Source organism: Anarrhichthys ocellatus, unplaced genomic scaffold (assembly GCF_004355925.1).
Source record: "Anarrhichthys ocellatus isolate YVR2014 unplaced genomic scaffold, GSC_Weel_1.0 scaffold80, whole genome shotgun sequence".
NCBI classification, from domain to species: Eukaryota; Metazoa; Chordata; class Actinopteri; order Perciformes; family Anarhichadidae; genus Anarrhichthys; species Anarrhichthys ocellatus.
In genome coordinates, this window is record NW_022280110.1 from 400,748 (window position 1) to 426,615 (window position 25,868).

The 25,868-nt window shown below is 41.6% G+C and overlaps 4 protein-coding genes across 5 annotated transcripts; 3 read left to right on the top strand and 1 right to left on the bottom strand.

The window, feature by feature from the left end:
- The first annotated feature begins 497 nt into the window (after positions 1-497).
- On the top strand, positions 498-3,915 carry LOC116398253 (lathosterol oxidase-like). The gene is made up of 6 exons (XM_031874385.1): positions 498-507; positions 1,144-1,361; positions 1,523-1,655; positions 1,819-1,919; positions 2,578-2,706; positions 2,970-3,915. The coding sequence occupies exons 2-6, from the start codon at positions 1,152-1,154 to the stop codon at positions 3,237-3,239; spliced, it is 843 nt and encodes a 280-aa protein (XP_031730245.1). The 5' UTR covers positions 498-507; positions 1,144-1,151; the 3' UTR covers positions 3,240-3,915.
- anapc13 (anaphase promoting complex subunit 13) lies at positions 3,852-5,385 on the bottom strand. The gene is made up of 2 exons (XM_031874386.1): positions 4,999-5,385; positions 3,852-4,218 (listed from the first exon to the last, which is right to left on the bottom strand). Exons 1-2 carry the CDS (start codon positions 5,095-5,097, stop codon positions 4,093-4,095), a joined length of 225 nt encoding a protein of 74 aa, XP_031730246.1. The 5' UTR covers positions 5,098-5,385; the 3' UTR covers positions 3,852-4,092.
- Positions 5,386-7,673: 2,288 nt separating this feature from the next.
- Positions 7,674-21,713, top strand: rspry1 (ring finger and SPRY domain containing 1). 2 transcript variants are annotated; one of them, XM_031874394.1, is made up of 15 exons: positions 7,674-8,062; positions 8,832-9,191; positions 11,601-11,653; positions 13,056-13,168; positions 14,129-14,255; positions 14,656-14,714; positions 15,468-15,534; positions 16,056-16,187; positions 16,318-16,433; positions 16,676-16,819; positions 16,959-17,070; positions 17,373-17,475; positions 17,688-17,840; positions 18,808-18,912; positions 19,125-21,713. In XM_031874394.1, exons 2-15 carry the CDS (start codon positions 8,926-8,928, stop codon positions 19,219-19,221), a joined length of 1,647 nt encoding a protein of 548 aa, XP_031730254.1. In that variant the 5' UTR covers positions 7,674-8,062; positions 8,832-8,925; the 3' UTR covers positions 19,222-21,713. The 2 variants fall into 2 exon arrangements, with proteins under 2 accessions (XP_031730254.1, XP_031730253.1); XM_031874393.1 differs by having other exon boundaries at positions 8,572-9,191; positions 19,125-21,712.
- An 898-nt stretch (positions 21,714-22,611) lies between these two features.
- On the top strand, positions 22,612-25,866 carry arl2bp (ADP-ribosylation factor-like 2 binding protein). The gene is made up of 7 exons (XM_031874407.1): positions 22,612-22,691; positions 23,103-23,169; positions 23,526-23,587; positions 24,067-24,173; positions 24,414-24,499; positions 24,734-24,830; positions 25,073-25,866. The coding sequence occupies exons 1-7, from the start codon at positions 22,673-22,675 to the stop codon at positions 25,181-25,183; spliced, it is 549 nt and encodes a 182-aa protein (XP_031730267.1). The 5' UTR covers positions 22,612-22,672; the 3' UTR covers positions 25,184-25,866.
- The last annotated feature ends 2 nt before the right edge of the window (positions 25,867-25,868 follow it).

Here is a 25,868-nt window from a genome sequence, read left to right on the forward strand (position 1 = left end):
AGAGAGAGAGAGAGAGAGAGAGAGAGAGAGAGAGAGAGAGAGAGAGAAGCTCTATCCTGCATGGGGCTCCTGCACTTTCTACTCATTGCATGAACTTCATTGTGGCTGCTTAACTGCTAACCGCATTTCTTACAGCTTCCCTGCTTCCACAGTGATTACCATCGTATGGTCATTCCACAACAGAGGTGAGAAGTGCATCAATCATGTTAAACAGAGCACATCAGGAACCAGCTCAGGACTTTGGTCTAATCAGCAGCAGCCAGGGTGAAGAGGTGCTCTCATTTGAAACCAGAGTCTAGTTAACAAGCATCCACTCAAACAAGTACAGTTGTATCAATAGAGGGGTTAAAGAAGGGGACATTGGAGCATTTCGAGCTATTGTAGCACAGCTATAGTGGCTTGCATTTCTACAGGTATGATTAATTTCATTGTCTTGAAACTAAACTTGTTTCCCTTTAATGTTTCATGCAATGCTGAATGTGTATGTGAGCTTCCTGTCTTGTCCAGGTTAGTCTGAAAGGAAGGCATCTAGAAAACATGTCGACCCTACCCCTCCCTTATCTGTCCGTCATGTTTTCCACGTATACTGTACCTGGTAGCAGGGGATCGCTATGGTCCACCGGGAACACTTGGGCCTGGTGTTCCCGGTTGGCCTTGACTGTTATTAGCAGCCTCCCTCTGTCTGCTTAGCTTATCTCTCTGCTTCTTCTCTGACTAGTTGTTTTGTTGGTCTAAGTTTATATAGTTTGTCTTGCACATTTACAATACCTGATATCATTCAGTTCACCTTTTAATTTGGTTTAATTAAAACTATCTTTTTTTGGAACTTTATCATGGTGTGTCTCCTATATGTTGTAGGACGTTTTTTTTTTTTTAAAGGTTGATTTATAAACCATAAGCTCAAAGCATGGACACAGCATCCACAGCTTCTTTTAAATCGCAAAAAGACGTCTAGTTCTGATGTACAAGCCTTTTACAGAGTCCTCACAAAGAAACAGAATATCTAACTGTTACCTTTGCACATTATGTTTTATTCAGTTCTTTCCCGTCACAGTGCTGTTGGGTCATTATCTTTCACACGCATCTTTAGTAGGCTGTCATGGTGGTTAAGCGTAAGATGATCATACATCCCTCTCTTCACAGACTGTGCCATGGATCATGTGCTGAACATTGCTGATAGTTACATCTTCACTCCGTATGTTTACCCGGCCTCGTGGCCTGAGGATGGGGCTCTGCGTCAGATCATCAGCCTGTGGGTGGTGACCAACCTGGGGGCAGTGCTGATTTACCTGGGCTTTGGTGCTCTCAGCTTCTACTATGTGTTTGACCATAAGCTCATGAAACATCCACAGTTCATCAAGGTAAGCTGCTAAATGGATCGACCAGTTCAAGGTCAAGGAATTGATTGGGGTGTGTAAACTATTAGTCACTGGGGCTGTTTTTATTATTTAAGAAAACACCAGACAACTATTTCAAAGCAAACTTGTTCCAGATCTTAACTTTGTGTGTGATCCAACAACAGAACCAGCTAAGAAAAGAGATTCAACTGTCAGTGGTCTCCATCTTCTGGATGAGCTTCCCCACAGTGGCCATTTTCTTCCTGGAGGTCAAGGGAAACAGCAAACTTTATGACAACATCAGCGAATCTTCTCTGGGTGAGACAACTGTTTCCTGAAACATTATAACCCAGGGGTTGAACTCACAATTGACTGACTAAAGGTCAGCTGATAATAGCCACCAGTCAAGTACTCCTCCTTTTGTTGAAACAGGTTATAAAACAATTAGACCGAATGAGATACTGGTTTGTTTCTGTTTCAGGCTGGCCTGGGTTGTTGCTGAGTATCGCTGGTTTCTTGTTCTTTACTGACATGTGTATCTACTGGATACACCGCTCCATGCACCATAAGAACATCTACAAGGTCAGCTTGTGCATGTTAATGGCTCGTTTAATGCTGCTCCCAAACAATATCTTTTATTCAAACAATTAACCAAACGACTGTGTAATTTGATAGGGGTCACTCGTAGTGACAAAAGCACTGAGAATTATCACCTACAGTAACTATGCAGTTCCCCTCAGCTCCGCAGATCATTTTAGCATCTTTCACTTCATTGTTTTGCTTTTACAGCCAACTTCTTTACTGTGCTGTTTTGTTTCAGTCTCACTGTTCTCATCAACTGGGTTTCAGCAGCTATTTCCAGCGAAAAAGCTGTGATAACCCACTTTACACTACTTGCGTAAAGAGCAAAGTTCAAAGTTAGCAGCTAGCAGGTAAAAGAAATGGAGCATCCGGCTGCTAAAGAGCCAGATGTTTCCGTCAGTTGTTGGTGGAGACCAATGCAGAGCTAAAAGGAGAGTAAATGTAACATTCATCAGAGGAGCAAACATAACTCTATTAGTAAATAAGACTAAAGTAACAGTATATGGGCAATGTCTTTTCCATCTGAAGACTGTTTTTCATCATACTTCCTGATTCTGGCTCTAATTCACTGTAGATCTTTTTGTACCTTGTTTGCCTAGTGTATGTTTTCACTGAAAAGTCCTAATATTCAGACGCCATTTGTGTTCCTGTCCCTCAGCACTTACACAAGCAGCACCATACATTCAAGATCCCTACGCCTCTTGCCAGCCATGCCTTCCACCCAGTGGACGGCTTCCTGCAGAGCTTACCCTATCACGTCTACCCATTCATCTTTCCCCTGCACAAGGTGGTGGTCTGACACTCTGTCCTAAACATTTTGACGTTAGGTCTGAGGGGTTACAGTATTGATAATTACACAAGCTTTACTGCATATTTTGCCATGTTAAAACTTGACTTAAATTATTTCATGTCCAGCTGCATATGGATACATTTTGATTTGATGGAAATGTAGTGTAAAAAAAAGTGCAATGAATTCCAAAAAATACTTTAACATGATGTAAACTTAACTGTACAGTGGTTTTAAATGACATTTGTATATTTACATTACAGGTGGTCTACCTCTCACTCTTTGTCTTTGTCAACATCTGGACCATTTCCATACACGACGGAGACTACCGCCTCCCCGGCCCCCTGATATGTCTGATCAACGGCGCTGCGCACCACGTAGACCATCATCTCTTCTTCAACTACAACTACGGACAGTACTTCACGCTCTGGGATCGTCTGGGGGGCTCCTACCGGCACCCGTCGGCCCTGTTGGGGAAGGGGCCACATGACCACGTTCGCAAGCTCATGGCAGAGGTTGCACACATACAGTGATGACGGAGCTACATTCAGGATGTTCTTTACTGGTTTAAACTTCCCCAGGGAGGTTCCTACAGAGATTCCTCATCCTGGGTCACTATGTAAAGAGACAGTGCTTGTGCTATCAGATGCAGAACCAGCCACCAGCAACTGTAAGCCAAATGGAAAATGTTAAATACAACAAAATTTAAGGCAGTTTTGGAGGGAATTATATTTTCCCTAAATATCTTTGCATACGATGGATAAATACACTGCCTAGAGATAAGTAGGCTGGAAATAAGACTGTACCATTGTGCCAAACTGAAATGTTCATATTAGTTGCTATTCCTTCACTACTTATCGAGTTTATAGATCTTTTGTGTCGGTCTGAGATAACCTTGAGAAAATAGTTTGATTTTCAAAGACTTTGATCTGACTGACAGGAATGTATTCTGTATTTATCCAACTGCCAACTCGATGCTCTTTATGATCACCACTTTATAAAATCAGGTCAATGTTTCTATGATAGAAAGTGGACAGACACATTTTTCTTTTCACACAGAGCACACACAGTATGTGCAAATACGTGAATGTCCACAGCCCTCACTTCCTGAATTCAGCACAAAATAAGAATAAACTTGAAGGACATTGAATGTAACTCTTTTCCATTTATGTTATTATGAAGTTGTTGTTTGACATTCATATTTACAAGGACTACAATACAAACCCAATAGCGAAGCAAAATACATTTTCCATCCTTTCAGCTTAGTTGGAACATAATTCAAATGATTCAAAAGACACAATACAATGCAAAAAGACATCACATGTGCCTCTGAATCCAGTGTCCACTTTCTTTTTCTGTCCTACAGTCGGATTCCCGTTTAGACTTTCAGCTTCCAGTGCTTGGTGTGTTTTCGTGCAGGCTCTGCAGGGCGAGGTCTGTCCACTTCATCTCTTGTTCTTTCACAGACTCGGTGGAGCCGCCGTTGTCCTGCTCAGCCTCAGGCAATTCAGTCTGACAGAGAACAGGAGGGAAAAGGGTGTCATAACAAAGAGCAGCACTTCACCCTACTTTATATCAACATTATGACGGCATCAAGACATAGACTGAATATTTGAGGAAAGCAGAAGACGAACCTAAATTCAAACGAAACAGGAATGTTTTTACGTCAGATATTTAGACAGGGCAGGAGTCTTTTGGTCGTTCATTACTGACACAACTGCTATGCATGTACAACACAAATCTGATTAGTAACTTAGTGTGTGAGCATTTGAAAGCACACAGGGGCAAGTTTGTAAGCTCTGCACGACTTATGAAAATATGTAAGGCCTGATTTGCAAGCGTCACATGTGTTGAGCCTGAAAGAGGACTACTCAAGCTTTCTATTCTTACCATAGTCAAAGCTGCTTGCTCTCAGTGTTGAAAGTTTGTGAGCCTTGCAAAAACAATTGTCTGAGAGCAGATCAAATCGAGTGGATTTCACCTGAGCTTAAGTCTCCCCCATTTTCGGCAAAGACTAACTTGAGGCTGCTTACTAGCATGCTTAATTAGTTTGTCATTTGCCTAAAATACTGTACTGTGCCCTGTTTAAGACTGGTAGCCCCCAAAAAAAGATAGCGAGTGCCCTGTCATGACCTCCACTGGCATTAATACAATTAGCTGAATTGACAGCAATCCTCGTTTTTAAATAACATATCCTCCTAAATGAAAACCTAATCTTTGTTCAAAATGTCCATGAGAGATATAACAAAGCTGTTGCTAATGCTAACATGAATCGGCTTGCACAGCATTTACCAGAGGGATGGTGACGTCTTCATACGGCAGTCTGTCTTCCCTCCAGGCGTCATCGGTGAGGTCCAGGACTCTTCCGTCTCGTTGGATCTCACTGTCCATCCTCTGAGCACTGGATCGAGCTGCAGATCTTCTCCAATTTGGCCGTGTTAGCCGCAAGCAAACAGCAACACTTTTCAACCTGTGGTAATAGTTGAAGATAGCCAGTCAAAGTCCACTGCTACCCTTACAAATATAACAGCAAGCCTAAAAAAAACAAGTAAATAACACACAGTTTAGCAAAGTGTGTGAACGATTGGGTTTGAGTATGGTTCAGTTAACAACAAGCGGATTTCAGTTTCTAGTTTGTATCTTAGCAGATAGAGCGAAGCAGACGCGGTAATAGCACGAAGCAGCTGACGCTTGGTGATGACGTATACATTGATGCCTTCACGTGCCGGGGAAAATATTAGTATTAACTACATAAATGATGTGTTAAATTGACAATTCAGTCACAGTCAATTAATAAAAGCTATGATAATAATAGTAATAATAATAATAATAATAATAACATTAATAATATTATATATATTCTGTATTCTATATAAAAGTAAAAAGATGCAGTTTTAATGTCTAGGAAACTCTACTAAACTGACACTCGGTAAGATTATTTAACTTACCTACATTTCCAATGACGTAATGAATATAACCGAAAATAACGTCCCACATATTGTTTTGTGGTTTCCATGGTAACTAGACACCTTTTCTTGGAGTCGCGCTCTGGATAAAGACATTGTTGTGTTGGTCACCAGCATTTGAAGGTAACGTTATATTACACTGATAACATGATGGGAAATGCAGCACTTTATTCAGGGACTAGTGCATTTGGTGTTGATGCTACTTCAGTAAGTTAGCTTGCGAGAACGTTAGCTTAGCATCTAAAGTTGTCATCATTTCAGTTTTATCTGGAGAAGTCTGTAGCGTTAGGTGTGACAACCTTTTCCTTTAGAGTACTTTTGGAATAGATACCCAAGTAGATTCAGGGGAAACTTTATCCAAAGATGTCTAAATTACTTGTACAATATTAAAGATTTATCAAATCCTTCTATAACTAAATAATTTCATTCTCATTAACACATTTATGTACTACACTTGATGTTGATGTCACTGTTTGTAAAGGGTAAACGAAATGAGAGAAAACCTTTGCATCACTCAGTTTTACTGTACATTTATCTATAAATTAGCTTGGTTTTATATAATCTGGTACTAAAGCTGTGGTTTGTGGATTCTGATGTCCCTTTCTTTGTGTAGGCACTGCAATGATGTCAGCCTCTGAAAAGCAGCAGGTAGAACATAGAGAACCATGCGTCAACCCTGGAAACCCAGTGTTCTCCTGCAAGATGACTGCAGCAGTGAAAGATGACCTGCCAGCGCTGAAGGCAAAGCTCCAGAATCCACTGTACAGGACCACCTCCAGAGAATATGGACGTCTCCCTCCAACCTTTGAAAGCTCACCGTGTACCTTCCACCCGAAATCCCAAAGATTCTCCCAATACCTGTGCAAGAGTGGGATGTATTGTAACACCACCTTCAATACTGCCCTAGACCGAAGCAGGGTGTACGACTGTCCCAATTTACAGCACACCCTATAAATGCATGATTGACTGTTTGAAGTGGTATTTTTCAATTGAAGTTTTAGTTTAGAATAGATGGACCACTAAGTGAATCAGTGTGAATAAAAAAAGAATGCCTCAATGTACAACCATCGTCTTTGACGCTTTGATTTACCCATCTGTCTTTTAAAGGATAATATTAAGTATACCACCATATATATATATATATATATATATATATAAGTGAGAGCCCAGCCTAAATAAAAGCCTATGGTTTGAAGCCTAGAGATGTCAAACCATTTTTGTTATGATTACACAGAGAAGGACATTCTTATTCTTAAAATTAACAGCTAAAACTGATTCTCAAAGTTACATTTTCTTTTTTTTACCATTAAAATTTAGATTCACCTGGTAAATGTAACCTCTTGATCCTTAGTTCTCCCATTAAATGTCCTCTATCTGTAAAGTCTATCTGTAAAGTTAGAAGAAACCACTACAAGATAATATCACAATTATTCTGTATTGTATTGTTCTAGCAGTCAATGTGATTTCAGTATTCTTACACAATATAGACTCAAATATTCAAAGTTATGACACCATGTATTTGGGTGCCCTTTAAAATGGAAATATGTTACCTGCCTTGTGCATCATATTTTATTTTTTTTAATCTTGTGATTTCTGGTGAGCGTTCAGGTACTCTGGGAAAGTTGCATTCTGGCATTCACGTCCCTTCATACAATTTATGTTTTTGCTGGATTATTTACTTACATAAAACAAATGTAGGAGCTGACTTGTTTGGTACTCTTGTCTAATGTAATTAACGTTACTTTATGTAACTTTACTTTGTGCATTTTCATCTGATGTCATATGGTATCGTTATAACTTGTTGCATTTATTCTTGCCTCTCGCCATCTTTCTTTGTATCGTAAAACATATACATGGTACAGAAATAAAACACACAAAACAAAAAAACAATGATGTCTAAAGTAACTCTCATTGGGAGATGAAAGAAAGAGAGAAAGGGAGATACAAACAAGGGGAAACGGTGTTTACGTTGTCTTCAACAGAAACCCTCCTCCTCCTCCACAGCTGATGATGGACAACCTTTTAGCTGCTACGGAACTAAACCGCTAGCGGTGCACCCTCGTTAAGATGTGTGAGCGGTGTTAGCTGACCGTCATATGAATGTGCTGTTTTAGAGTTCAGTAAAGGTGTGCTAAAGAACATAGACGGGTCATATAAACGTGCCCATATACCAAACCGGCGTTTAAGTACCACGCGTAGATCAATGCTACTCGCGTTAGCTCACTGGTGTAGTTTGACAGTAGCATCAGAGGAGTGAAACCGGCTAACCGGCTAACCGCTAGCTGTTAGCTGCTACACTTAGCCTGGCAGGCTAGTTAGCTCTGTTCTGTTCACTACTTCGGTCTGGACCGACCGAGTTTCAATGCTGCTGTTTGTCAAGTGGTAGCAACGTGAGTATGTGTTTCGGTTAAAACTGGACCATTATAGTTTACTAACGAAATGATGAGTTTGTGAGACTTGGGTTTTTTAATCGGAACCGCTAATGTTACAACGCCTGCTTGGTGGGTGGGTGGCTAGCGTGCTAGCCGGCTAACTGAAAATATCTTGTATATCATCAATAGTGAAATGTCTCAGTAATTCAGTACACGACGAGCTGTCTACGTACACAGGACAACTATAGGTTGAAACAGCTAATGTTAGAAATATTACAATAACATATTATTCGCTACTTTGCTTGAGAGATAAACTTCTAAAGGGCCAATGTTGATTTTATTTTATTTTCTCTAGTTTTCACTATTTTATTTCTCACAGGCTTGACATTGGTGTGTATCTTCGGCTAGTTTAAGCTTTGCTGCTTGAAGAACGCGATCAGCTGCTAACTAATAACATATACTGCTCGAACAGACTTAACTTAGAATGTCACTCTTTGTGTTGTGTTTTGTTTGTGTTGCTCTCACAGCCACGCGAGCCCTGGATGAGAACTGGACCCGAGCCTCGGGCTGTCTATGATGTTCAAAGCTTTTTTTTGTTGCATCACCTGACCCCTCCTGGTCTGTTTGACTAGCCATTATTACTCCCAAACCAATCCCACATTTCTGCTTGGCAACAGTATGATCATTCACGTTGACCCCACCCAGCCCACTGGGACAAGAATACCCCCAAACCAAGCTCGCAAAATGATATGATAGTAGCCACCTGGATCACTTTTTGTGCTTGCAGGAGCCTTGCAAGGGTTCTGCTCTTCCTTTCCTCCTCAAACTCCCTCTGTCCAGTCTGGGAGACCCTTGCCAGTGTGGTCTCCGGCACTGGAACCATGGGTAACAGCTGTGTGTGCCGGGAGGATAGCGACTTGGAAGATCATCACCATGGGTCGTCGAGGGCTACCAGAGGACAAGCCAGGCGGGTGGATCACGGTACGGGCGTAGGTGTTGATGCCGGAGAGGCGCGGAGCAGTAGACCCAGGGACCCAGTCAGGCCGCCACGGCGAGGGCGAGGGCCCCATGAGCCGAGGCGGAAGAAGCAGAATGTGGATGGCCTGGTGCTGGACACGTTGGCTGTCATCAGGACACTAGTGGACAAGTAAGTCTTGATAAAAGTATATTATATAGCTAGAGATGATGGGTGGAAGAGTCAGAGTGGACTGTACAGTTTAAAAATGAGTTTTCTATAGTTTCAATGAGACTAACAGTAGATTAAGTCTTTTGTGAGTTCAGCCAACAAAATAATGCTATTGTCATTTATGTTGAGATACTTAAGTAGCAGTAATTAAATGTGGACATAAAGGTATACGTGCTCTGGAAAAGAAATTAAAGTGTACTAAGTGTTGGCTTGGCACATGTGGATCTTCTTGATGGGGTTGTTTGTTTTCATAACTTGAGATACAATAACATTAGGATCAGGTAGAGCAGACGGGGTAAAATGCCATCCACAGAAGCTCCTCATGACACTGAAGCTCAGTCAAACTCGTGCCCTCTAGAGCCAGAGATGTCACAGACGCTGCTGTCTTCCAGCAGAAGCGTCACACAAGGTTGGTTTGTTGTCACGGACACACAAACATCACACGCGCGACTTTTTGACGGAGTAGAGGGTACACAGTAAAGTCACGCCTTTGCGATGACTAAGTCCTGTGTCCTTTATTTGGAACAAACGGCACAGTAAAATTTGTGCAGAAACCCGAGCAACACTACTCTGAGTCCCTTGTGGGAAGTACTGTAACGAATGCCGTTAGAGATGCTCTGATGTCGTATTGTGTTGGCTTGGTCGCGCTTGTCTCTTTGACAATGCCATTTATATTTAAATTATTGTTAAAATGTGCTCTGCACTTAGCCGGTTCTGTAGATTAATGATATATTGTCTGCAGACTGAAAAACCTTTCTCATCCTCCCCAGAGGTCTTTGTTTTGTAACAGGTAGAACTACTCGGAGAGCACTTTGTGCAAGTCCGTTTCCTTTATGTACTGCGTTTCCTCTCTTGATGTAGCCATGACTTGCTGCAATGATGTAGTAAGATTTGTGTTGCCTTCGTAGATGCTGAAGCCCTTTTTTTCCCTGATCCTCCTATTCCCCTAAGCTATCATTCTCTGTAGAGAAAAGCTGTTCAGCATGACCCATTGGGACTTACAGCTATTCTATCAGCACAGGTTTGCGTGGCTTTGAGAAGAAAATATGAGTGGGATGAATGTTTGAGTGTGTCCAGTTGATATGAAAAATGAAAAATATGAATGTTAAAATAGGCCCACGTCAATGAGAGCTAGTGTAGTCTGGTCCTATTCATGGCAGCAGCTAGTACGCTTAATGTTCTCCGTCGACCTTAATGAGAAACAAGTTTCAGATTGAGTTCCTTTCCAAACGTTTGTTTCCTCTCCACCTGTAGCTTTTCAGTGGTTTGGGTAAATGTGCTTTATGAATTCTAGTTTATAGTTTAAAGAAGCGGACCACTTTCTCATATTATCAGCATACAATCAGCCACTTGTTGAACTGCCCGTATTTTATTTTACATTTACAGATTCACTCCACTTCATTGACATTTATTCTCGCACAATTTGTCCACACAGATGAACTGTAGTCTACCATTTTAGCAGGACTGGTACATAAAAAAAGTTCTCCCAACTTTGTTAATTAATAACTGAATTTCAAGGTTGAAGTTTAGTATTCGTGGCAGCTGTAAGACTAATATGGTGGAGAATGTGTACATCTGTGCTCTTCACTTTCTGTTGACTCTCAGTAAGAGCTGTCAGTTTGTCCGGTTGTTTCTGAAACTATACTTTGTGTTGGATTCCTGGCGAAAGAACATTTCGATTACATTTGATAGCCGAGAGATGATTGTTCTATCAAGTAACCAGATGATTTATTGATGTAAATAAAATATTCAGTTCCACCTCTAATAGAACTGCATTACATTGTACACCATCTGTGTGTCAAGAAACTAAAATAATAAAACGACGGTTGCAAGATAAAGCGGAAAAAAAAAATCCACTTTATTTGAATACTGCTAAATACTGCAGCTTGTCTTTTGAATACTTCTCCTGCTCTGTAAGAAACATGCATGTACATTTCCAAGAATGCGTTCACGTTTGACTCGGTCACGAAACTAAGTCACAGTAATTCTTAGCTGTGTTCGGGATCTTGAGGATCAGGTTGGCTGATGTAATAACAAAAGCAGTTTTCCTCTTGGGACGAGTCATGACAAGCAACGGCAGCATCATCAAAAACAACAACCACTCAAGTAAATCGTTTCCGCTTGATTCCCCTCTCCATGGGATCACATTGCTCTCCACAGCCATTAAGCGCACAGAGGCATGAATGATTTGTTTGATAATGTTTCATATACAGTGATCACAGTGTCATAAAGATGAAGTTGCCACCGTCATTTGTGTAAAGTATGCACATAAATAAACGCATATATTACAGGAAATAGAGCAGAGTTTGTGATGTAGAGCATTCAGGTGAAACACGTTATCACATTCTGTCCCAAACTTTTGTTTTTCAGTGACCAAGAACCCCCTTACTCCATGATCACTTTGCACGAGATGGCAGAGACAGGTAAGGAAAACAATAAAAGCACTCATTCACTCACTGGGCATGGGGTTATTAGACAGCACTTTGTCCAGTTGAAAAGCTAATACAGATATGGTAAGCAATGTGATGCAATTTAAGGCAAAAGCATTTCTTCACCTGTTTTGTAATGACACGATCAGAGGTCCTAAAATGGGAAAATGTAGGAACGTTGGCTCTCAGGAACAGGGATTTGATGAAGTGGCTAATGTCTCAACAGACAAAAAGATTCCCTGCTTGGTTCTTAGTCATGTGCACAAAACATCAACCGGACTGTAGCTGTACACCTGAAGCTTTTCACACATTATCTACGAGATTTATCATTTCTACTGACGGATGAGGAGTCCCATGAATTCAGACGGGTCTCTTCTGAATATGCTGTCTCCCCCCCTAGGCTGAGTTGGTGGGTTGTTTTTGAGAACTGCTGAGGCAGTGATATTTCAGTAGCTTTGTAAGCAGCAGACAGTCACAGTCCTCTTCCTGTGTTCAGTGATGGTTTTTCCAATTTAGCCTCTTCTGATACTGTGTGTGTGTGTGTGTGTGTGTGTGTGTGTGTGGGGCCATTGGTACGTGTTGTTCAAAAGCAGGTCTAGCAGTAAGCATAATTGGGTTGAGCTTTGTTCTGTTGTTAAGAAGAAACATAGTTTTGATGGCCAACATGTTAAAAAAGTAAAATAGTAAAAAGTAAAATAGGTCATTCATGTCAAACTGAAGTGTTTGCTGCTTACAGTCCTGCAGTAATATCGCTGCCTCAGCATTTCTCCAACACATTACATCACCTGGGGAAGGGCCGTGGTCACAAGCTGAAACACTGCAGCATCATGTGTTGGTCGCTGCTCACTGACTGGGCGGATTTTCATTTAGATTTGTTTCTATTTGAAGCTTGAGTCGATGTCGGTGCTTTCTTGTACATATGAGGAACGATGCTCTCACGCTGTGTGTTTGTGTTTGTGCTTAGACGCGGTAGCCTTTTGAATTGTCGTGTTTGCACATATGGTGTCTGACGCTCTCATGGCGTGGTGGTGTCAAGTGGTTCGACAACAGCCAAGTTGGTTCTTAGCTTGCAGACACTGAACCGTGAAGGCAGCCAAGCTGCAAGCCAGTCGCTTTCTGTTTGACATGTGCCGTGATGTTACATTATTCATCAGCCAGTTGGCCGTGGGGGCTTTCATAAGTGTTAGAGAGAGCTTCTTATTGACTCATCTAATGGACAGGAAATGGATGTTTTAGTATGTTATGTTGCAGCTGATAGTCATAATCCAGAGGTCTGTCAAAGTGACTTCAGCACAGTTGAGTTACCGTTGAGTTATCTGTTTTCATTGGGACTAACGGTGCTGATTCCTTTAAGTGTGTGTTATTATAATGAAAGAACATTATTCTTCTTCTTCAGATGATGGTTGGCTGGAGGTTGTCCAGTCTCTGATTCGAGTGATCCCATTGGACGATCCGCTTGGCCCTGCAGTCATAACCCTTCTGTTGGATGAGTGTCCCCTGCCCACCAAGGTTAGTGGCTAATAACCGTGTGTGACACAGAAGGAGTCATTTGGGCAAATAACTTTAAAATAATATGACCTGCAACCTAGAACTTTCTTAAGATGAAATCTCAAAACTAACCCAGCTCTAATAAAAACCATCTTTGTCTTCCTCTTTCTATGGCCTTTTCTGTATTTTGGTGATTGAGTTTATGTACAATGGGACATAGCTAAAACCCCTCATGATCAGCTGTTTTTACGCCTCGAGGAACTTGCTTCTAACTTCATCACATGCATTGTTTTCATTTGGCCTCGGCTCCCTCCCACACTACCGTTGGACAAATATGATCTGTCTGGGACCCCCTGCCTCCTGGTCCAAAGCAACCCGAGGACAAAGGGCATACTATGACACTGTGAACAGTATGAACTCTGTAGTCATTCCAGTATTTGAGCAGAATTATGCTTCACCTAACAAAACACATTTTGCTGGTTTAAAATAAAAAAATGCAAAGCCTCAAACACACGGCAGCTTAAAAAAAGGAAATAATAACTTCTTGCCTGCAGGTGGTGCGTATAAGTAGGCTGGACTCAAACTGCGAGTGTGAAAGTGCTGACACTGCAGCTCTGCAGATGGATGATATTGTTTGATGGTGCTTTCTGCTGCATCAGTAACACTTTGTCTCTGTTAATGAATTAGATTTGATTTACTTTTGGTGTGCTTTCTCCAGCTGTTGGTCCAGAGAATCACCGCTAGCAGTAGCAAAAGTGTGTGTGTGTGTGTGTGTGAGCGTGCCTGCGCCCACTTGAATTTCGTACTTAGTAACTTTACATTTTTGGGGGAGTTCCCGTCACAATCATGTGTGGATTTGGGAACATTGTGACTGAAATTGTAACGTGTCATCTCTCCATCCTCTGGAACGTTTGTATCGTTTGGTAGAAACTGTGTGTATGTGACTTCCGTCAGAGTAACCGCTCCGTCTCCTCTCATCAGGATGCTCTCCAGAAGCTGTCGGACATGTTGAGTCTGAGTTCGGCGGTAGCGCGTCAGGACGCTCTAAACCCAGCTAAACACCGAAACACCACAGCTGTCCTGGGCTGCCTCGCAGAGAAACTGGCTGGTAAAGTCCACATTTACACACGAGATACTCTTTACTCTTTGAGTCAATAGTCTTTGCTCTGCACCACCTCCATTGGAAGGTTACTTGCTCGCTATGGACTTGTCGACGTTCAAGCTCATTGCAAACAGCAGATTGTTTTAGGTTTAATTCTACTATTTCTGCTACTAATAATCGTGTAATATATCATTTATCATGTATAATATAAATACAGAGTCATGGATGCTCTTTCATATCTTTATGTGCAGGCTGGTGGTGTATTGAAGTCAGATTAGACCAGCTTTGCTCAGTCTAAATAAATAATCTTAGAATCATGAAGCAGCTCCTCTAAACGTCACACAGTCACTTTCTTAACACAAAGGTTAAAATACTTTATCCTTGTTTCTTTACATTTCTTCTTTAGGTCCGGCTAGTATTGGATTGTTGAGCCCTGGAACCCTTGAGTACCTTCTAGAGAGCCTGGTTAGAACACACACACACACACACACGATGTTGCGTTGGGACGGTCATCACTGTCCTGGTGATCCCTCAGCAACCAAGCTACATTTTTGTTTACAAAATGCCTAATCAACAACAATGCTTTGTATCCTGCTACATGCTTTTCATAGATGAAATGACATGCTGACTCTGTGTAAATGTAGCGTTAACATGTCAGTATCCTTCAAATGAACGTATGATGGGAAGTCCAGCCATGTCAGACAGCCAGGGTGGTAGTTTCTACAAATGAGTGTTTGTCAAAGCTGTAAGGTAGTCAATTCTGCAATTTAGTTTCATACTGATGCAATAAAACACATCCACATGTAGACAACTTTAGTGGAAAAACCCTGCAGCTGCTTCTCAGAGAAAGCCTTTCAGTTCTGCCTTTGACAATGTCCTTTTTAATATGAAGCAGTTGCAACATGTGTTGCGGTGTGTAAGGAAAATAATGTTTTGTTGATACATTTGTTACATGACTGTCAGTGCGCTGACGGAGGTATGCAGGCCATTGCTCTTCGTAGAGTGATGGTTACACAGTCGCTAAAGTGAAGTGGCATTGTGACATGTCGGTTACAAAACTCTCAGCCACCTTGGTTTCATCCAGCGTCTGTCCTAGGAAGCACGCTCACCGTGATTTTAATAAGAGAAGGCCTAGTTATATAAGACGTGTGTTGTTATCGAAGTGTCATGGAAGAACATGTTTCAAACTGATGATGATTTCTGTACATCTTCCTCCAGAGCTCTGAAGCCCACCCTACGGTCATGCTGTTTGCTCTCATCGCTTTGGAGAAGTTCTCCCAGACCAGTGAGTTCACAAAGGCCAGGCTCATATTGAAGATTCATGATGCGTCGGTTGAAATCTTGTGACTTCCTTTACGAAAGAACACAAAGATGAAACAGAAAGTGCCCGTATCAAAGTATGCCATGACAACGGGCACGGCCAAAGTCTCAACTTCTGCTTTCTCTGACCTCCCTGTTGGTGGTTTGTTTACTTTTGCATCTGAAAAATGATGCTGTGAGGTAGAGACACAGCTGTTCTGTTCATCAACAGCTTTTTCCTGTTTATTTTGAAACCAATATGTAAATTGCTGATTGGTACAAATGCAAAACCGTGATTCACCTCTCCACCTCTTTGTAGTCCCCACCAGCCAATTGCCTCAATCGGCTTATATTACATTTCTACAAAGTTTTACAACCGCTTGTTAATCCGAACATTGCCTCTCCTTCATCGGCCTTTAAAGACGTATTGCACTGATGTCCCGCCCATCTCTGACACTGTTTGACTGTTTTAAACCACACATGCCTGGTGCATCTTCTTGCCCTCAGGTGAGAACAAACTGACGGTGTCCAAGTCGTGCATCAGCAATCGACTGGCTGTCCTGGAGTCGTGGGCGGAGCATCCTGACTACCTGAAGAGGCAGGTCGGCTTCTGCTCGCAATGGAGCCTCGACAACCTGTGTGAGTACAAGTAGCCACGCTGCTTCCGACGTTGTACGTTTGTGTCGGATCGCATGCCACAGGCTCTTTGAGTTGGCATGTGTGAGTCGCTCGAGAAAGAAATTTGAAAATGTTTTCATCCTGCGTCCAGTCCTAAAGGAGGGTCGTCAGTTCACCTACGAGAAGGTCAACCTCACCAACATCAACGCCATGCTCAACAGCAATGATGTCAGCGAGTACCTCAAGATCTCCCCGACTGGACTAGAGGTGTGTGTCTGTGTGTCTGTGTGTCTGTGTGTGTGTGTGTGTGTGTGTGTGTGTGTGTGTGTGTGTGTGTGTGGTCTATGAGATTGGCACAACAGAGCCACTCCTTAGGAAATTATGCCTTTTCCAACATTGACATTTCAATAGTTTATTCCCATTAGCCTGATTTATAAATGTTTTTCACCTGTATATTTAATATCTGTATGATTTATGAGTGTTCTCTCTCTCTTTGCTGCCCTCCTCAGGCGCGATGCGATGCCTCGTCCTTTGAGAGCGTGCGCTGCACCTTCTGCGTGGATTCAGGCGTTTGGTACTACGAGGTGACGGTCGTCACATCGGGCGTGATGCAAATCGGATGGGCCACCAAGGACAGCAAGTTCCTCAACCATGTACGCCTCTTCAGTGTCTGTGCTGTTCCGCTCTTTCACATCCGGTCTGTTCTGCAGTCGCATAATTTGGCGTTTTGTGTGTGTGTGTGTGTGTGTGTGTGTGTGCGTGTGTGTGTGCGTGTGCGCGTGTGTTTTACAGGAGGGCTATGGGATAGGTGACGATGAATACTCGTGTGCGTATGATGGCTGCAGGCAGCTCATCTGGTACAACGCTCGCAGTAAACCTCACTCTCACCCCTGCTGGAAGGAGGGTATGCAATACACACACACACACACACACGCGCTGACTACTGTTTCTCAACCATATACTTCAAAGAAAGTTTATTTGTCTGACTGAAAATTAGAAAAGAGGCGACGCCACGCTTTAAATATGTCTTATTTGTTTAGAAACTTCTTTATTGTATTGAGCGTCTCTGGGGTGCTTTTGTGATTTTTAGCACTCGCACACTGCCGTCAGCGCCAGGCTCTGATTAAGCTCCCACACGGAGTGTTGGATAATAGTAATAACAGTGCGCCAAGACTTTATTCTTCTGCGTGTGTGTGGCCTGTTTAGGAGACGCCATCGGTTTCCTGTTGGACCTCAGCAAGAAGCAGATGATTTTCTATCTGAACGGACATCAGCTGCCGCCAGAGAAACAGGTCTTCTCCTCAGCCACGTAAGCGCACACACACACACACACACACACACACACACACACACACACACACACAGTCCTGTGCCTGGTTTCAACTGTTGTCCTCTCTCATACACATCTTTCCTTTCTCTTTCTGTCATTCCTCCTCTTTTCCCCATGCGTGTTTCCTTTTTCTTTCTTCTGTCCCTTTCTCGAATGAACCCCCATCTTTCCTTCACCTCTGTGTCCATCAGGTCCGGTTTCTTTGCAGCAGCCAGCTTCATGTCTTACCAGCAGTGCGAGTTTAACTTTGGGGCCAAGCCTTTCCGTCACCCACCTTCTGTGAAGTTCAGCACCTTCAACGACTTTGCGTCACTGCTGCCTGGTGAAAAGATCATCCTACCCAGGTAACCAATTGAAGCTGGTCCTCAGAGGGATTCTTAGTGTCTAAAATAGACTTGGAATTTGGGAAGGCCGTTTGCAATCTGTTGTCTTACCTAACCGTCTCCTGACTAGTGAATAATTAGTCTGCACACAGCGTCCAACACTTCTGGGGTCGCTCCAGCGTACATGGAGCATTTTGATCTCTCTTTAGTTCGCTGGCCTTTAGCTCTGTAGACTCTTCGTGACTGTAATGACTAGTTAAAGGACGACTTGAAGGAATACAACAATATTTGTACAAGAGACGGTCACGCATCATCTTTACTGGCTAACGTGTACAAAGCAACAGAGCTGTCTTTTGGCAGGCACTTAGTGGTGACTCTCTTCAGTTCAGGGTTTCTAGTAACTCCTGGCAGGCACCCAGCATCCACAAATCTCTGGCAGTGGAACACTAAAATGAAATGCGCTATTAATGTTACTTATTACACTTGAATGTGACAAGACTAAATGTCTGCCATGTAAAGGGTCTACCAGCCTGTATTACATAAGATCTTTAGTGACGCTTAAAAGGATCACATTCAGTTGACTCTGTCAGAAAGATGTTCACTCAATTCTATCGCAATCCCAACAACACCACCTGGAACATTACCGTAGCTCAACCAAGAAGTCTCTGACACAATGTCAGCAAAAACTAAACATTCAAATCTAGACATAGAAATAATTATTACACTTGTTTTCATTTAAACAAAGAGGTCTACTTATTATTGACATAAGCAAAAAATAAAAAAGCTAAAAATGTATTCACATTGTATGCTCTATCTTGAGTATTACAATTGGAGCAAACTAGGTGAAGAACTGGAACAAGTAACAAAATACGTGTATATGCACAGAAGAAAACAGCTTTAATTACGTGTGTGTGTGTGTGTGTGTGTGTGTGTGTGTGTGTGTGTGTGTGTGTGTGTGTGTGTGTGTGTGTGTGTGTGTGTTTCACAGACACCGGCGTCTGGCCTTACTAAAGCAGGTTAGCATCCGAGACAACTGCTGCACGCTGTGTTGTGATGTCATGGCGGACACGGAGCTGCGGCCCTGTGGACACGGGTATGTGTGTCACAAACTATTCTGTTGAAATTCAAATATCTTGGGTACAAATAGTTTTATAGAATATCATTGAGAGCAGCTTGTCTTTGTAAATAATATGTTGGTTAGACTATTACTCAAGTCAATTTTCTTCCGACTAGAATTGTTCTTTGAGTGGATAGTAAAATCTTCCTTCATGTTCCCCCCCCCCCCCTCCCCTCTCTATCCTCCAGTGGTATGTGTATGGAGTGTGCCTTACAGTTAGAGACGTGCCCCCTGTGCCGCCAGGACATCCAGACCCGCGTCAGACTCATTGCACATGTCTCCTGACGAACCTCCTGCCCCTTCTCCATCAAGGAGAGACACACAAGCCCCACAGCATCGCCCTCCTCCTCCTCTAATCCCCTCTCACCCGGCAGGGCTACGAGCGCTGTGCCACGGCGTTGTGACGATACCAGAGCTAGGACTTCTGGTACGAGGAAGCGGCGATGGAGGGGGGGAGTGAAGAAAAAGAGGAGATGAGAGGAGGGGGATTCAAACCACAGCTGGATCCCTGGGAGCTTTCCCCCATTGGCCTACATCTCCTCTTTTGTATCCTTCTGACAGCTCGCTGCAGAAGCCGGGCCAAGAATTGTCAACTTTCTATATAAACAGCGTTCATTTCAGAAACGAGGAGCAGAAACAATTTAACAACATTACAGACGGAACCATTCTCTCATCTGCAAGCCCCTGTGTAGTTATCAGACATCCTTTCTATGATATGAGGATCCCACCGCGCTTTCAGTCCACAGGCTGCTACTATTTAATCCCATCATCGTCACGCACACGTCTGCAGATCAGAAAGGGTAACAGAAAAGATCACCACCTGTCGTACAGTGTTAACCCCAAGGTACAAATACATTTGCGATGAATCTCACTTTCATGTTTTTGGGGTGTAGATAAGCAAACTGTGGTGTTTTCGAGGTAGCATTTTCATTCTCTTTTCTCCAGCTTATACCGACACGTCTCCCTTTGTCAGCCTCACAGTCTGTGCTGATTGATTTCCCACAGGGAGGGTTTGCCTTTTGGAAAAAAGAAATGTCAGATTTTACTCAGAAAGTCAGAAATCTTTAAAGTTGCAGAAACGATTCCAATATTTTTTCTAAATAGTTTTCTGATTCGGTTTACAAATGTTGGAAATTAAATCAGCTGTGAGAACGTTTACGAAAATAATCTTGACAACCAGTGAAAAAAAACAACAACTTGAATCTGCATTATAAGTAATTTTTTACACAGCTGACCCTGCTGCTTCTCAGACGGTATATGTCCTCAGTCATGTATGCAACAAACAGCAGATGTATACACAGAGATCAGAATTGACAGAAAGTTACAATTATAACAATTCTAAGTGCTTATGTATGAAGAGCCAGTGAGGGAGAAGTGAACAACTGAATTTCCACCACCGTCACAATTTATCTGAGATTGATTGAATGGTGATGACAACCTTTGACGCAGTGCCACCACGAGTCAGACTTTGAGTAAATATGTCTTCATTTTTTTTTGTTTATGACAACACGTACAGTTGTCTGTATTAAGAAGACTATTTACAATCCTCAATATGTGATTTGATTTTGTTTTATTAATGATGGTGAACGCTGATGTAGTAACTTGGTTGAGGAGCACAGCAGGTTTTGTTGATGGACAGTGTTGTATTAGCAGATCAGTAACTTGCTTAAAACAAATGTGAAATGTTTAAGTGGATCGTTTTTTTTTTTCTTTTTTCTAATATCGGGTTAACTAAATATCCCAGAGTCATTTTTAAGATGTCGTTTTGGGTCTGATTTGGCAGAAAAATACTTGACATCAATTAGCAAACAAACTACCCACAACACAGTACCAGGACCTGAAGAGTGTGAGCTTCAGAACAGAGTACTGTATGTTTCACTTGCTTCCAATCACAGCATACAGAATAAATGTTGTCTAAACAAGTTATTTTAGATTGGAAGGGTATCTTCCAATGTATCTTTCAGACTGATTTAAATTGTGGTGACCCTATTTGTGCTTTATATGACATGACAGTACATCTCGCTGCTCTCATTTAGCCATTTCTCCATCTTTCTCCCTCTGTCTTGATAAGAACCTCTTGTTTTCTCTCCATCCTTTACTTGAAGCATCTCTGGGTTGACTGAATGATGTTTGTACTTTGGAAACAGGTGATGAGAGATTGTGACCGAAGAAACATTCTATTTGTACAATTATAGAAATATAATCGGGTGACATTTCAAATTATCACAATGATGAATTTTGAATTTGTTTATGAATAGTTACTACTCCACCAAATTGCATGAACAGGATCTGTAAAATCATTCAGACTATACTGGAATGATTTCTCAAAGGTAACTTCTCTCAGTAGGAGACTGAAGACTGGTCCAGTCACTGTTTTGCTCGCTTGTATTTCCTGGAGCACCTGATACTGTACATGCAGGTGAGAGAAATGATATGTTTGTCTCTATGGCTAGAGATGAAGTTCAGGATTGTAAAGATTAAGTTGTGGATCGTATTTAAAACGTCTATAAAGGAATTCTGCCCCAGAGTTCCCAAAGATGTGATTGAAGAATTATCGTTTCCTGGATTGTGATATTTGTAATAAATGTATGTCCATGTGATATTTGTTTTGTCTGACTGAGTGGTGTTTATTTACATCTAAAAAATGTCTCAAGAACAGGTACTAATCTGATTATCACCAATTTAAGTTTTTTTACAGAAACACTTGGCATTAACACGTAACTAAACAAAAGGCTTAAACACTATTATACTTTTATTTTCACAGACATTGATTCTTCAAAGAACAGTTGATTGCAACTAAGGAAGGTGCAAATACATGAACTGTTGACACAAAAGATTGTAATACGATTATTTACTACGAACTATCTACTTAATTTGAGTGAAATTCCAGCAAAGGGAGCGAGGGTGTTTTGTGAGATCTTAGTGTGGTGGAAATTAAAGTATTTCCATGAGAGAAATTAAAAATCACCTTTAAGCTTTGTCTTTTAAGTATTTATTACAAGATAAAGATATAGAAAAATTATAAAAGCATACAAACAAATAAACAAAATCAAACAGATCTAACGAGCCGAAACAGCTCAAATGTGCACTAACAGATTAAACAGAATAAAACAAAGTCATACGTTGCTAATCAGCTGATAGCATTGAGAGCTTCTCCTTCACCCTGGAGGATCAAGGGAGACTGACTTCTCCACAAAGAAGCGAGCCTTAAGAACACGACTGAGTGCCGCCTTTCCCCCCCATCAGCAGGAAGCTGCATGTCAATCAAATTTCAGTCAGTCAGTCTCCTGTTTTCTGAGGGATGTTTACACAAAATCAAGTAGCCATCTGTCTCCTATAAGGCTCCCCACATTTGAGAAGCTGCCCCCACTTTGGTTCCCAGAAGACGCAGGAAACCCCTGCTCTATTGCCCATAGGTCAAAGTTCACACTATACCGAAACCACATGTGGACAGATTTAAGTCAAAATATAAGTCACATTAGAACTATTAACAATTTCCCCCCGACACTTAGTAGCCAGCTTTGTCTCAGAAATCTCTGTAGAATATAAATCAATTAATAAAATTGGTCCACAAAGTGTAATTTCTATAATCCCGTGGAAATGTCCTGAGGTAGGAACCAATGTGCGCAGATATTGTTCTACCCGACGGGACTCAGTTGCGCACATACGTTCGCCGTTTCCTTGGTAACAACGTTACCTTTGCTATTTACCACACGTTAACGATATATTTATCAACATGGACATCCAGAAACTAAGTAAGTACATTCAAATCCTTTAACTATCGTTAATTTATCTTAAGGGGCTGTAAAGTAATACTTTTAGTTCAAAATACAGCTCACAAACTCTGAATATTTGTATTCATTCAAGGCTAATAACGTTATAGTTATTATGTGTTTAACGTTAGCTAATGTTGACTAGCCTTTAGCTTCCCTAGCGAGCTAGCGTTAACTAGCTGCGTTAATGTTGTAGTTCAGTAAGGACCAAAACCAGTTAACGTTAGGCCAGACAGGCAGCTTTGTGATTGATCGAAATATCGCGTTTGTTGTATTGTTGTATTTGCTAACGTTAGCTAAAGTTAGGTGTTTTGTAGCTAACAGTTTTGCTTTAACCCAACGTTAAGTCACCATAACATGCGTGTTCACATGTAGCCTGCCTTCACTTTCCAGGAGACCGAGGCTGTGATAACATCGTAGAAATGCTCGACATGGATGAAGAAATCTTTGCTATCTCCAGGTGTGTTTCCAGAGTCACAGCTTTTGAACATTTTCCACGTAGAGCTGTGTAACTGACACGGTGTAACTATTGCTTTCTAACGTTACTTTGTGAGACAAAGTGCTCTAAGTGAAATGCAAAGGCCAAATAATTCAATGTTGAAGCTGTGTGCCATGGAACGCCAGTTTTTATTTATTGTTATTGGGACAGGTCAAAACTGAATTTACTTCCAAGGCTCAAAGGAAGTGTGAGGGCATCGTCCCTCAAGTCTACAGCTAGAGACAGCACACTTAATACATATAGTAACTGTGATATTGTGATAAACTGCATATAAAGTCTACCTTTATGATCTTTATCTCTTGTTTTTCTCCCTCCAGCTCTTCAGATGCAGACGCAGCTTTTGATGCCGTTATTGGCTGCATCGAGGACATCATCATGGGTAGGATAAGTGATGAGACCGCTCTGGTCAGTCCTTTCTAAATCAATATTTCAATCTCACCATTTGTGAAAGACACATTTTTCACATTAATAAGTGATTGTAATAGTAGTCTTAAACGCATCTCAGCAGTCTTTGTGCTTAGAAAACAAATGGATAGATCTACTGAACGAGAGAAAAGTGGCCATTCTCCTAAAATAAATGGAGGCCTCTGTGACTTTATGAGGCATATTTTTAAAGTGTCCTCACTGTGGGACTAATAAAAGATGATCTTATCTTAACTAATGTTGTCTTATAAAGAAATCAGGATTTAGATTCTTAAAGTTATTCAACCAATTCCGTCAGTCTGGTATTTGTTTGTTCTGTTCGCATAGTGGAAAGTACATGACAGAAAAGTGTACAGAGTAAATCTGAAGTCTTTTGCCCGTTAATGGTGAAGATCTGTGTTGTTCTACATGTCGGATGCTTTTCAATGCTTTTAGAGGAGGAGTTCCAGCAGCTTCAGGAGAGCTTCATGGAGCAACACTACCTGGAGTTTGAGGACTCCGACGAGAACAAGCTCAGTTACACACCCATCTTCAATAAATATGTGAGTTCACATCTCGCTATGTCCTAATGTAACTCCCACACCTTTCTTCAAGGAATATGGCGATGACGATTATCTGAATTGTATCACCTGTCATCGTCTTATTCAGCCGTGTGAGCATTATATCGACTTGTCTATAATTCCAACCTATAGCGCTATCACAGATTAGGATTTACTGAACTGTCTGTAGTAGTCAAGTAAACTAAGACCTTATTCGTGATAACATTCGTGGCTGTTGTGTAGGTTGACCTGCTGGAGAAACATCTGGAGCAGCAGCTGATGGAGAGGATCCCCGCCTTCAACATGAACACTTTCATAAAGTGGCTCATGTAAGATGTGACATCTTAACTCTCCCCTGAGACCATCTTATTCTGGCTGTTTTCCCTCCTACAACAACCAAACCACTTCATTGAAAGCAACCGGTCCGCTCAAACAGTAGCTTGTTCGATGCACCTGTTGCGTCTAAGAAGTATTATTTTGCAGCCTGCCACTAGGTGGCACAAACGTACATTGCATTGATGTGATTGGATTCCCCAACCCTGGTTACTCTCTTCCACCTGCAGGCAACACAAAGAGGAGGTGCCGGGTGACATCTTTGACCTGATGCTGACGTTCACTGACTTCATGGCTTTTAAGGAGATGTTTCTGGAATACAGAGCTGTGAGTTGTCTGCAAACTGTAGAACATCTTGAATCCCCCTTTTTTCACTGGCAATCTCAACAACATAGAAATGTGGTGAATATTTTAATTCACCACATTTCTATCTTCTAGTAAGTGCATTGACAGTCTGTGCCATGTTCTCTACTTCACACTGTAAGGCTCATGCTGCATTCAAGTGGCTGATGACTGATGTTTGTAATGCTTTGCTTTAATACCAGCCGTATGAATCTGTATGTTTCTAGGAGAAGGAGGGCCGAGGTGTGGACCCGAGTCAAGAGTTGGTGATCACCTCTCTGATCCCTGCTGCCTCCAACACACCGGGCTTCACTGAACCGCAGCTCACAAACATTTGAATTGCCTCCGTCTCTTTATGTTTGTGTAACACTTTGTTCATGGGCCTTCAGAAAGTTAGTGTCAGCTTGTGGTCACTTTTTTTGGGGGGGAGTTTTGTGCTCCAATGGTGAGCTGTTGGATACATTGCCCATAAATCTACAGTCTGAACAAATGACCCCAAAATCATAATGCATTCCTCTGTTTGTATGTGTTGGGATGGCATGTGTGCTCAAGAGCTTCTTTGTAGTTGAAGAGTGAAGATGGAAGGTGTTCTGGGGCTGGTACTAGATTTGTGTGTTTCAGTTCATCCAACTGGTTCTTATGTAAAAGGCATCAACACATCTTGTAAGCACGGGAAACAATTTGATATGATTGAATGTTTGACTCTGCTCTCTTTGCCTGGTGTGTGTTTTTCACAAGAAAAGAATATTGCTGAATTATTGTTTTATGAAGTTTTAAATTATTTGGTCAGTTTGAAAACTCTTTGAGTTTGGTGCCTGAAAGTGATTTTTAATGTATTAAGTGATTGTGTGCATGTGTCTGCAATTGAGAATAAGACCTACAGTATAGTTTTCAGTACAATGTCAAAGTATTTTCTACTCGTTTTAACATGACAGCTGTAATTGTAAACATACACTTATGTCCCTGCTGATGTTTCATTTGTTAATAAATATATATTTTAAATAAACAGGTACAAGCCTTACA